Source organism: Augochlora pura, chromosome 10 (genome assembly GCF_028453695.1).
Source record: "Augochlora pura isolate Apur16 chromosome 10, APUR_v2.2.1, whole genome shotgun sequence".
NCBI classification, from domain to species: Eukaryota; Metazoa; Arthropoda; class Insecta; order Hymenoptera; family Halictidae; genus Augochlora; species Augochlora pura.
This window is the reverse complement of record NC_135781.1, coordinates 25892105-25905655: the sequence shown is the minus strand read 5'-3', so window position 1 is coordinate 25905655 and position 13551 is coordinate 25892105. Positions and strand designations below refer to the sequence as shown.

The 13551-nt window shown below is 45.1% G+C and overlaps 1 protein-coding gene across 4 annotated transcripts in view; it reads left to right on the top strand.

Moving 5' to 3' along the window:
- The first annotated feature begins 979 nt into the window (after window positions 1–979).
- LOC144476188 (kin of IRRE-like protein 3) overlaps window positions 980–13551 on the top strand; it is a 243802-nt gene continuing 231230 nt past the window's right edge. For all 4 annotated transcript variants that reach the window (XR_013494983.1, XR_013494982.1, XM_078192847.1 and 1 more), the window contains exon 1: window positions 980–1342. Coding sequence is in view for 2 of the 4 variants with exons in the window: in XM_078192847.1 (XP_078048973.1) it covers window positions 1285–1342 (58 nt within the window). In the remaining 2 variants the exon portion in view is untranslated. The remainder of the gene's footprint in view (window positions 1343–13551) is intronic.

The window sequence follows — 13551 nt, the reverse complement described above, 5'->3', positions numbered from 1 at the left end:
TTCCACGTCATTAGAGGCTGTAAATACTAATAATATTGAAATGTTATTGATACGTATTTCGGTAACGATAATATATTAAGTGATGAAAGTTATATAAATATATTGAATGCCGGCAACTGTGTTCACGTTTATACATCTGTGCGTACATTAAAAGATTTAATTAAATTGATATTTATTCATTCGCATTGTCTATATTTCAAAAAATGTTTATTTACAGAAACGGAGGATATTTTAGCTTGATTGCTGAGTAAACGAACAACACGTTTAAAAATGAAAAACTTTAATAACAAATATTTAGAATACAGGATAGTTAGTCCATGAAAAGTCACAGAAAATCATTTTTAACAAGATTCGAACCTGCATCATTTGTCACTGGATTGCCGGATCTTCGTATATACACGATATTTCTGCATCATAAAATAACTTCCAAGTTTCGCAACGACGGCTTCAAAACTTCAACTTATTTTCCCTTAAAATCGTGATCTCTGACGATGTTACTCCGAAATCAGGTAAGCAACAAATTTACATAGAAATCCGCATCCTCGCCATTTAAACGTTGTTGATCGTCAGCAGTTTCTGTTATGTTTACAGTTTCCCCTCCGGCGTCGAAGACAGCACGTGGCCCCTGAGGGAGGCGGGCGCCTGGGGGCGGATTCGCGGATTACCGGTGGCAATAAATTCATTGTCCTTTTGGCAAGGTGGCGCGTGGCTACGATTCACGTTAAATCACAAATTAGTCGGGGGTGTAGCGGCAAGGGGTTGAAACGGTCACGGGGAGGGGGGTGCAAGGGAGGTGAGCACGGGGGTCCTGTCAGGGGGTTGGTGACTCTCTGGATGACGATATGCAGAGAGAGGAGCTCTCTCGCGCGCGCGAGGTAGAGAGGGTTGAACCAGCGGGGGCTGGCCGGTTATCAGAGGGTCAGATACGTCTCTGCGCGCCAGTCGAAGCCGAGACTTCGTCCGCGCAACTTCTCTTCCTCTTTGTCTGTCGAATGGTCTCCCCGCACGAACGTGTTACCGAGCCCGTCGATCCATCGCACATTCGAACGGCTCGCTCCGATCGTTCTACCCCTATTTTATTTTTGTGCCCGACCGCCTGGAAAAATCCGCCGCCGAGAGAAACCCGCGCGTTCGCCGGAGAAAAAGCCTCCCCCCTGGCACGCGTCGGTTTGTGTTGTTTAACGCGTTGATCCGCTGAACAGAACAACCTGTAACAGAGTGAACACACCGACGAAAAAGTTTCCACGCAGGGGAGGAAACGGTTCATGTAGAACCCCTGGAACCATGACGAGAGCGCGCCGATACCGATTTATACCGCTTCTGGTGAACATCCTGCTTGGCGGTGAGTTTTAAACAGCTTTCACTTTTTAATCATTCCTCTAGACACCTGGACCAAATCGACTTTTAAAACTCGTTGGTATTTTCACGTGCGGTGCGTTGTTTTAATAAGATCGCACAGGAGTTTTATCGTTGACGTTTTAGTCCCTTAAATTTTGGTGAATTTGCCGATCTTTTAAAAATTGAGGTGATTCAATTGTGTGTTAGATGAATGTTTTTATTCGAGAATCTCTGTTATAAATGTTTTCTACGATGGGACCACTGGTGTATCGTAGAGAACACTTTTCCAATTGCTGGTCCATTTAACCAGACTTTATAAATACCTTTACAATCGTGCGACAAACTGTTGAGCACACTGCAATTGTTGACACAACCCTTACCGAAATAGTTGCTCCAAAAGTGCAGGATTCAAAGCCAAGAATATTTTTAACATTGCTTTCACAGCAATATCAATACCGAACTAAAAAACCCTCCTATCGATCCAGCAGTTTATTTTTGCGTCATTGTTTCAAAGAGTCTATTCCCAAAAGGGTGTCTAAAAGGGTCTTTGAAAGGGTCCAGGGAATCGATCGCGAGCGATCGTGGCCAAGGGCGAGACTTGTTGAGTCTCCGACACGTTCCTGGTGACCAGGTTCTTCAGGCAGATGTCTGATCTCTAGTGTTTGAAGATCGGATGTGATTACGTATCGGATACATTCGAGACACTTTAGAACGCGATCTAGCGGCGTGATCTCGTAGATGCACGTTCTTGATCTCCGGGTTCTCGCACGTGTTTCCGAGATATTCTTAATCTTTAAGAAACACAATACCGTTGCCGAGGCCATTCACTGCCTTCTCCGAAGAAAGCAGAGAGATTCGAGTATTCTGGTGGCTCCGGAATCATCGAGCTTCCTCGAGATCTACGATCCCCGACCCTCGAGACCCGAGTCTGACCGATATCGGAAATTTTCCGACTCCTTCACCGTCGTGCTCGCGACACTCTTTTATGCCTAGAATCGCTTGTACTTTTTCGTTTCCGCCGGGCCTCTCGACACTGTTTGCCTCAGTGGAGTACAGGGTAGAAACACAGTGCGGCATTGTCCGACATTGTGTGATCTGGTTGTGATTTCACACATATCTTTCATCGTTAAATAAGAATTGTCTAACCTAACTATCATTCCACTTTTAGTCATTTTAATAACCTGCATACATTGGAGATATATTCTTCAATCCTAATGTCTTCACAATTTTATATTTAGTCTTAGTTATTGTAGTTAAAAATGCATAAAATCCTCACTCTAGTCCTTTTGAATATTTTTTAAATAGCAGGATCTGTTATTAAACACGCGCATAACTACAGGAAAAATATAGAAGTACATAGTGTCTGACAGCAAAATAATGGCGATTTAAAAACGTTTGAGTAATATTATTTGGATTGATCAAAACGCGAGAGATTTTCCAAATCATTTGTATGAGAAGGAAAATATTTATATAAATATTACGCGGGATGAAAACAACTGATTGCAATGATTCTATCTTTGATACTGTTTTTAACTATAGTGTCGTACCTGGCATTCAAAGTGGGGTCACTTTGAGAGGGTTCGGATTTGGCAGTTTGCTTAATTTTAATCAAGAGTATTTAAATTCTACGCTTAATTACTCTTTAGTACATTTTTGGCAATTAAATTAAATTAATTGATGTTATATTAGATACAATAGAATGTCTAACAAACTTGGAAGAAATATCTTAAAAAATATGCTTTGAAAAATTGCTGAATTAAACTGAGAATTGTTATACACGTTTTCAATAGTACAGTTATGCAGTCTGCTATTCGAGATTTAAAAGAGAAGTTTAAGAACATTTGCATACTATTTTTGAACTGTATAAAACTGTCCAATTGCAGGAATATCCTCAAATTCTATTAATCACTGTAGCATGATATCAAAATTTCCAAAGATAACTGGCAGCGGTTAATTTGTCTCACATGCAAAGGTAATCGAATACCAACAGATAACAACGAAACGGTTCTCGCCAATTTGTAAATTAGGTCTTCTTGCGCAATTAGGTTCGTTTAATTTTCGTCCATTCGCGCCGCAGTAGAGACAAGTTATCGGGTCTACTTCGTAGGATAATACCGGCTGGCGGGAGAAAGGGTCATTTTTCATTGGGGGGGAAAACGGATCCCTTCCGTTCCACGATAGGTATTTTTCCAACTCGCCGCTCGGTTGCCTGTTTTTCTTGCGTTTCCCGTGTATAATCGCCGGTGCGAAACCGGCAGGGGTGTACGTTTCCATCGTTTAAGCGCACGCCACCGCCGCCGCGCCGATGCAGGCGCGTGAAACCGGCCAGGATCGAAAGGATGTGGGAGAAAAAAAAAGCCCGTACACAGCTCTAACCCAGTTTCTTGGCTATCAATCATCGGTGTTTCGAGAGGGTCGGCGAGGGGCCGGCGAGGTGGGAGGATTCGTTCATCCGGTGCTGATAGAATTCCAGCTATGGAAACTGAAGAGCGCGCGGCGGCCGTGTGTGTCGGACGCGAGCAGAATTAGTTAGCAAAATCCCCCGGATAGATTCTCCTGCCGGCACGGAAAATTTATCAAACATTACTTTGATCGACAACCGACGACGACATTTGTCGATCGCGGCCGGATGATCGTTCGATATTTTCCCCGGCGAGTAATTCACCTCGAGACGCTTGTATCGATTTAATTGTCGGGTTGCATTAGGGTGCACGCAACCCACCGCGGCGTTTGCGGTTCCCGAGCGAGAAACGACGGCAAAGGAGGCATCGTAATCCGTGGACTATGGCCAGGGTTTCGTACAAATGCAGGTGCAGACACAAAGAGTCCCGGCTGGAAACAGTGGCGAGCGAAAAAATATATATAAATCCACAACCCAGTTTTCTCGTGATCAATCATCCTGCCGATATTTCGAAGGAGCCGTGGAGGAAATCCGACGGCGATGACCACGGGACGATTCCTCGGCAATCCGATAATCGTCCTTGGTACCTCGGAACCTCGAAATTATGTTTTCCCCGGCACGTTCGTCGCGCCAGCTGCCTGATCGAACGTTCGAACAGACTTATCGATCTAAAAACGTTCAGTTGCGAAATTTATCTTCGATATTTCAACGAGTTTTCCGAAATCGAATCGGCGATGGATTCATTGGGTTCTAAGCAATAAGCATGGAGACGACTGTGGGTTAACCAATTGCTGTGCCTTTGATTTCTTTTCGGGCATAATTCGCTTTATATTTATCGTATGAAGTTGATATAAATATAATATGGTAAATACCTATATGCCCGAAGACGAATCAAAGCAACAGCGATCCAACTCTCCTGCGCGTTCGAATGTTGACTGAAACATATTTTCGTCGCGTTACGGTCATGCGCCGGAGATTCAAATTAAAGGAAGAGTTGCTGATTAACTTCGGGTTTAATGGAATATGGAAATTCAGGAAATACTCGCATCACTTTTTCCCGATTTCGTTGGCGGCGAAACAGGATTTTTCCTAAACATCGAACGCCGTGTTTCCCAGCGGGGAAATTGATCAAAATTCTGCAGAGCGTCGAGCGCAATAGCAAAATCAACGTGATAGAGATTTCTGATCGGTCAGCCGGAGCGACGCGCGTATCAAAAAACAGGATTTAATTACTGGGTGAACCGTTGCTCTGATTCTCGACAAAGCGGTCGAATTTGGTTCTGCCCGTTGGCGCGCGTACGCAAACAGTATTACTGTTTATCAATTAGCTGCGATGTATGCGTGCACGCGTTTGCTTTCCGAGGAAAAGACTTCGCGTCCCGATGGTCGCGTTACGGCGATCCGAATCTATATTTTGCACCGTCTTTTGTTCTTCTCTGATCCACCGATCCTTCCCCGATTATTTGACGCGAGAGGTGTTAGGGAGGTATAGTGCGAATTAAGTTTGCGCATTCGTTTATTTCCGGGCATTGAATTGGATGTTCGATATTTTTGGATTATTGAATGGTATTTTTTAAGAGATTCTAGAAATTACGTTATTACTGTTTATTAATTAACTAAAGGGGCTATATATCATTGAGATCATAGTACACAATAGGTAAAAAATACAGTAGGTCGATGTCGATGCTATAGGAGTCTACATCTGTTAATTCTGTTAACCCCTTGCTAGAAGATTTCATGCAAGATCTATTCTAAATATGAATATTATTAATTTCTTTTAAATCGAGATCAAATTTAATTCTTTTGTTATCAAAGCTTAAAAACTAAAATAGATAAAAATAACAGAATAAACAAAAATTGTTTGGTCCGATTAGGGAAAATATTAAGAACAAATAAGTGCTAATCAATGCAGCATGGAAGGAGTCGTAGTGCAAGGGGTTAAGATAATTCGGAATCAATTTTTATTGTTACAATATTTCCTCTATAGTGTCTAACGATAGAAATAGGGAAACGATCAGGAGCACTTGTGTTTTCCAATGTTTTCGCAAACGATCGCACCTTGAAGGTACTAAAAATGAAAACGCGACGCTAAGGGAGTAAAAGACCGTTCGCTCTATTCCGAAGAAGAAAATATTCTAACTTCCGGTGTTCGTGGACGAGAGACATCGCACATGGAAGACATACCCTTCGTTACTCACGCGTTAGTGCACTCGATTGACAACCTCGCGAAACAAAAGGCCGTGGAAAGAATGGGTGGCGCGCGCGACGCATCGAGTCGCGCAAAAGTCGGGCCGAATATTTTCTTCTGTTTGTCTTTCCCGGCTCGCATGGTAAATAAGCAACAATAGTTCGTTACCTCGCTTCGATTCTTGCGTTCGGACGTCACGTTGCGTCCCGGCGCGCCGCTAGACATGCATTGTTTGCTCACCCTTCGCTTCGCGCACACGAGAGAAAATTTCGTGGTCGTAGCTCGTCGTCTGGGTCTCTCTCTCTCTCTCTCCCTCTCTCTCTCTCTCTCTCTCGTTATTGAGTCGAACATCGACGGAGCAAATGTTTACGCGCCGATTCTTCGGAATGAACTCGTCGGCAGACGGCCGAGAGGAAACGGGTTTTTCGCGAGAGAGGATCGGCAATCAGCGGCGGGTATGCAGGATCGAGGAGTTTTTATTAAAATCGAGGACGTGCTTCGCGGCTTCAGGAACCCGGCCACTCGTCGGCCCCTCGTCGGCCCCTCGTCGGTCTCCGAAGGCGAAGATGACGCGACGAGGCGACGTCGTCCCTCGAAAAAAGAAAACAAGCCCGGCGAGCCCGCGGAGAAACGGCCGCAGTCGGAAAGAATAGCGATCAGCTATTCCCACCTCGAGAACCCGCTGAATATGCATGAAACAATCGCATATCTCATGCAATTAGCCGAAGCAAATCTTTTCCCTTTCTTCGGCCGGCTTTTTCCTCCCGGCCCTTCCCGGCAGCCGCCGTTTCATCCTTGCTCTCCGGAAGACTTCGCTCTAATCAGAGCGCATTTGCGATTTCCGCGGCCGACCGTCGCCGATGCAAATTGCATTTTGAATCGCGCTGACACCCGCCCGGTTCGTCGACCGATAAACTCGTAGTCGACCGTGTTTTCCGCAGCCGAGCTTTTCTCTTTCTTGTTTCGCGCCGGCGAATATTCATTTTCCGCAATCATTTTGCGGATCCTAGTGGCGCCGGGAGTCGCTTGATGGCGTTGCTTGTGATCGGATTCGCACTCTGTTAGAGCTCCACGATAAATTGCCTGCGCGCCGGTTGCTCTGTTTGCTGGAAAATTTCGACCAGTTCGCGGAACCGTTTGCGGAACTTGGTATTATTTTTACCCTTCGATGGTGCAAACCAGAAATTGAAAACCATTATGATAACAGTAAAACCGATATAAGCCAGATCTGATAAACATTAGAACAGTTACGAGATCTTTTCGGTTCTTTATGCAAAATCAAAATTTTTTTCGACAATTGCAACAAAAACGTGTCACGTGGAATTGTGTTCCGTTCCTAAAAAATCCACACGCGCTGAAAACAACAGATAGACATTTTTAAGTTCTTTCAATATTTTCATCATATGTAATTACTAGACTGCGAATTTTGTGGATACATAAAAAAAATGAATAGATCAAATACAAAATTGTAAAGAAATTAGAAGAATTTAAGAATATTTTTATACTTTATCACGATTATTAAAACGGGAAAGACATTTCCTTCCAACTCACGTTTCACATAATTAACTTATCCTAATTATCCATTTTTGTCAGAAATGCATAGAATCCGCAGTGTAATTATTTCAGCCAGGACCGTAACATGCTAATAATAATAACGATATTTATTCGATCAACTGAAGCAGGTCCCTGTGCTACAAAAGCATGAAATTATGTCACCAAAGTAGCAAATATATAACAGTTCGAAACGACTACTTTGGGAGCCTTTTCAATCCCTGGTGCGAATAAATGTCACGCGCAGAACAATTATGCGCGAACAAGCGAAAGCTCTGCGTGAAAACGATCGCCCTGTTTACGCGCGGCATCCGAGAATTTTCCGTAGAACGAAAGCCACGGGAAGGAAAGGCGGTGCTATCGGGCTTTTAGGGGAGTTTGTTGGATCAGGACTCGAAAGGGTGCATCGGTATTCGCGACAGTGAATTAAATTACCCCGACGCGGCGTGGCGTGGCGCGGTGTTGGAAGCTCTCGACCTCCGATAGGGGGTGGTAGGAACTCGGCCACGTCCGCCCCAAACAATAACGAAACCGTCGGGGGTTAAAGATTCGTTGGCCGAGTTATGAGCGGAACGTTCGTCAAGGGAAACAGCCGAGCGTAAAAATAACTTCGGCTCAATCGAGCCGGGAGACGTGGATACACAGGAGCGTGGGTGGCAGGCAGGCGCCTGCACACCAGCGAGCACACCGGGTCACACGGACGGATGTTTTCTGAGAACACACGGATCGCGCGAGGCACGGAGTGCTCTTTTACCGAGCGGAGAACCCCGCTTTCTCGGCGAAAAGAACGATTCCTCGGGAAAATACCACGGTATTCGAGAGAGAGAGAGAGAGAGAGAGAGAGAGAGACCCGTCCCTCCGCGAGCTATCGGTGGGAAGAGGCCGTGGAGAAAATGTTTGCAGAGTCAACCGAACGTGTTTTCGCGGCTCGGTCGGCTTCTCTCTTGTCGATGAAACACATTAAAGCTTGGCTCCGGCCTGGTTATGGTCCGAGGAGGCGGTGGCCCGCGACACCTGCTCCTTCTGCTTTCGGATCCCAGATTATCGAGGCTCGCGACGTCCAAGCTGCCTTTGCGAACCTCAGACTGCGTCGGACGCTACAAACAATCGAACAGAATCAGATTTCTCGATGCTCGCGTGCTCGTAACGCCTGTGGAGAATTGAAGAATTTGATGGAGGGAGCTTTCGGTAGAATTCTGGACAATCTGACTGTGCGTCAAGAAAACTTTTGTCTAAATACAATACGTGTAGAAGAAGCTGTTTTGCTGCCTCATCCAGTAAGAGAGGGGACGAAAACACCTTCTCTGGTACCTCTGTATTCTCTGCATTCAATCGCACTGTGTAAACAGGCATTAATCATTGACTTATTTAGTATTTCGCAGACTTCATGTTGTCCATAATATAGAATTCTTGCAGCATTGATACTCAACGAAATATGAGTTTTCGCAGTTCCGTTCCGCGTAATAATCTCAGAAGATTCGAGTTTGCTCAAAGATTTGCAATACCTTGGTGTCTCTCTTTCATGTTAGAGTTTCTTCCGAACTATGTGCGGGCGGTTGCAAGCTGGATTTCAGAAGTCGGGGGAACTGATTGGTTATTGGGCACGAGTATTTTCGTTATTGGTCGATACGGACCGTGTAATAGACTTCCTTCGACCTCCCCCAATTCCGAGGGAAGAGGCGACGACAATTTTCGAATGCGTCTCGACCGGCAAGATCGGCTATATCGACCAAATTCATAGCCGGAGGTCGAATTTCAGCGTGAAACGTTGTTATGTACAGAAGCAGTGCCAGGATCGAATGTTGTGCTTTCAGGATCGGTTTTCCCCCCCGATGTTTAGAAGGTCCGCGTGATGGATGAGTGGAAACACTCCGGCGACCACCAGCCATCCGAAAGACAAAGTATGTTTTGTACGCGACCGCTGCCGTGCCGTTAACGAGCATTAACTTTCGCGCGGGAAAATATGTGGGTCGAAAGTTAGCCGCAAAGCGATGAAGCGTCGAGCACGGGTGCCCGGGAGGGTTGAAACACGGCGAGAGAAAGGGAGGAAGGGAGGGAGATAGAGAGAGATAGAGAGGGAGATAGAGAGAGAGAGAGAGAGAGAGAGAGAGACAGAGGGAGTTAGGCTTGGTTTTGAAGCGGCTTTAATCCGTCCCAAGTTCTGTTTGGCTATCCAGTTTAGCCCAGGCTCTTTGAACCCCCACGGAATCGCGTTTCGCCGAGGTTATTAGTTCTTTGTCTCCTCCGTTCCGGCACCCGGCGCGCTCCGAAAAGAGTCTCCGTTCCGGAATTCCGTCTTTGTTAGCTTATTTCGTTCGCGCAATCGGAGTACTGTTTTCCGACGGCGGCGGACCTCGCGTCACTTTGTGATGCGCCTCTGCGAGAAGGGTATCGCCCGCTTTCGCCCGTTACTCGATTTAAATTCGCGAGGAAACCGGGCGCACGATTCGCGCGTCGCATCGCATCGCGTCGCATCGCACCGCACCGCGCAGCGCCGCGACGTCGCGGCGTTTCATTCCGGAATTAATTTGCCGTCAAACTTCCGGCGCGGATACACGAGTCACGTAGAAATCGGGTTATACATCGGTTACACGTTCCAGTGCCCTCGGTTCGTTAATGAGTTGTTTGGGAACGCGAGCCTTCCTCGGCGGAGAGTCGCTTTCACGGCTCGTTACCACCGGTTTTTATTCCGCAAACAATGCGGTCCAAGCGGACCTGATTTCGGCGGCTTCTGCAGTCCGATTCGGTCGAGATTATTCCACCCTTAGCAGCTTTCTACCGTTCTTCAGAGATTTTGAATTTGATACATTGATGACCGGCAATTTTACGCAGAAGCTGTCTAATATTCCAGAGATTATTTTAAGAATTCTTTTCTAATTTCTTTCTCTCTTCCCCTCTCATTGGTGCTTTATTCTATGACTACGCAGGACTTCCAGGAACTTAAGCAGGTTACTCGAAGCCGTCTACGCTCTCCTAAACACTTTGCAGGCATCCGTCCCTTTCATTCAGTAATTTAATTTTTCATTCACGGAAAAATCCTTACAATAGCCTCAGCTTGTTAGATCGTACTTTTCTTTTTCATTTAATTTAATTTATCAACTCCATGCTGTCACTAACTCAGTATACATTATACCTGGAGGTTAAACTTGTGTCGAGAGACACTTGATTCTCGACAGTCCTAGAATGCATAGGTGGTTGAACAATGTATATTCTACATATATTCCTGTCACAAGAAATAAGACGTTAACAGTAATATCTTATTGAATTTTCGTAATTTAACCCCTTGCACTAAAACTCCTTCCAAACAATTTTTTTTCTACTGTTAATTTTATCTACTTTCATTTTTAAACATTGATAACAGTGGGATTAAATTTGATTTCGATTTAAAAGAAATTAATAATATACATATTTAGTAGATCTTGCATGAAATCTTTGTCACAAGTCCGACTCGTTATTATAGTGCAAGGAGTTAATTAACGTAACGTTAACATCCTTTTCAATTGACTAAAATCATCGGAAAAAGAAAATCATTTTTATTTGATTTCTGTTCTCCGTAATTGATTCGTGACAGTTTCATTTCATACGAAGATCCACAGGAAACTAGAGAGGCCGACGAAAATGCACGTCCTTCTCCGATAGCTTTAATTCGTGGACGAAAATGAATTGATATCCTCGATTTCTTCTAATCTGTCCGAAGCTGTAAGTGTTCGCCTATCGCAGTCTTGTCAGGGAGACGGGAAATGCGCGGTCTATTGGTAGCAAGTGGAAGATAGCGATGCTAAATGGTCCCCGAATAAGAGGAACTGTCTGTCGCGATCATTTGTCACATCCCGATAACGGGGCAGAAGGAAATCGAGAGTTGCGAAGAGAAGGGGGTGAGAGACATTAGGGGGAGTTTCCGTGCGGGATTCGAAACAGGATTCAATTTCCCGAAAGAGAACGTTTCCCTGTGTCTTTGGTCTCGCGTGTCTGTCGCACACACGTAGGGCGTCGGGAAACTTAGAAAAGGATGTCGAAGTCGTCGGATTATTTCGCGGCTGCCAGGCAAGTTGAAGGCGGGTTTGCGAATCGCGATTCAGGACTGCGTCGCGCCGGCACCGGAAGTCTTTTCGAAGTTTTATTAAACTCGCACCGGGCGACGACGACGACGGTGCGTGATCGCGGGGAACCTTCCGCTTTCTGCCGTTCCTCGCGAACTTCCGTAACGCGTGCGCCGCCGTCCGCGCTTCGATATCTCAGCCTTTGCGAAACGAGCGGGAACAGTGGCAACAATATCGCAAAGTTTCCGGAAAAAGGGGACGCTTTCGTAGGTAATTTTCTACGAGCTGGAGTAGCGGGCAACTTGTTCCTGCCAAAAGTCTTCGCGTCTTCTTATCGTCTACGGTTCCGTAGAAGTTGTCCGCGATGTTTCTACATCTTCCCCATTGATGCTAATCTTCATTTGCTAAAAGAACTTTGTGGAAAATGCTGAAAAATATTGGGTCGTCCGTTGATAGAGAAGCTTGTTGAAAGATCGGACTTGTTTAATCAGTTCGATAACTAAACTGCGGTTCTTGGTGCTGCAGCAACAGGAGTCGCTTTGAAATTTTTTTGAAAAACGATTGTAATAATTTAAACGACTCGTACGTGATGTATTAATGTTTTTTAGTTCTGTTAAATCTTTCTCGTGTTTCGAATTGCAGCTATTTGCATCGTAAACGCATAAAATGCGTCGGCTAATTGAAGTAGCCTCTATGTATTGATTACATTAAATAATACTGTGCGGAACAATTGACGATGAGACCATTGTGTCATTATTTGGAAAAGATCGGCGAGTGTCGTTGACGGGCTGGCGAGTTCATTAAAGGAGGACAGTGCGCGAATTCGACGTCGCATTGGAAGAGTCGGCCCTGTCACCGAGTGCTCGAATTTCGCATAATTCCCGGGCAATCGGCATGGCACCGCCCGCGGGTCGGACAAAGTATGCCGGCGGCTCGGCGCTGCTCGCACGCAATTAATTTCGACGAGAATAATGCACGGCTGCCGCTTTTGCCTTTGTATGTTAATTGCACGGCAAACGCCGCGGCATTAAAATTGAAAGGGAATCATCGTCGCTGGATATATTGTTCCGTTTCCAAGACTAAACCTTTCGATTAAAAGCTTATCCGGCCGTTTCGCTGGGAGAGCTGCAGGCGACGCGACGGGAGCGTAGAAGTTAATTATGGCCGAGGAGAGTGGACTATGCCGTGGAATTTCGGGAAACGTGCAGCAAGACCCCAATCGATTCAAAACCGATCGATGGAAGCCGCGGGAATATAATGCTCCGGTCGCGCGCGTAAGCCGAGCAAGCCGTTTAAAGCCGCGACTCGATTAACACCGGCCCAGGCACGGCCCGGACCGGCCCGGCCCGACCCGGTCCGCGGATTCGTCGGTATTTTTTGGCAAGCCGAACTCTCTCGTCGCGATAATGGAATCGCGGATTACAACGACTCACATTAATGAACACAATCCTGCCGTTTCTATCCTGACCGCGGCCAGAATTACCCGCCGAAAATTGTTATTAGGCTTGCTTGCCAAATTATGCGGCCAATCGTATTTTTGCGCTCGTTTGTGTCCATTAAATGCTACCACTGGGCATTGGTTAGGATCTACTAGTTCGTCTATTGACATGTTTAACATGTTCAATGCCATGTCAGTCAACGGTGACTGGCGATATACAATTTAAAAAATTATATTTCTCTACACAAATAAATTTTAACTAATTTACAGATTAAGATACTAATTTACAGATTAATAAAAGAATTCATCGAAATATTATTTGTTACCGAAAGAGATTTTAGTAGGCATTATTCATAGAATGTTATGTTATATCGTGGTCAGAACAGACTTGCTTCTTAACCCATTAAAAGTGTTTGTCAACGTTTGCTGTTTCTAGACATGTTCAATGATTCTACAGGTTTAAACGAATTTCCACTAGCAATTTAGATAAAATGATCATGATTTCGACAATATCACAGACTTTCCTAAAGTTTCGATATCAATAGAAGACCGTACCTTCAGTAGAAATGAACGCGATAAGAATTAATATCGAACA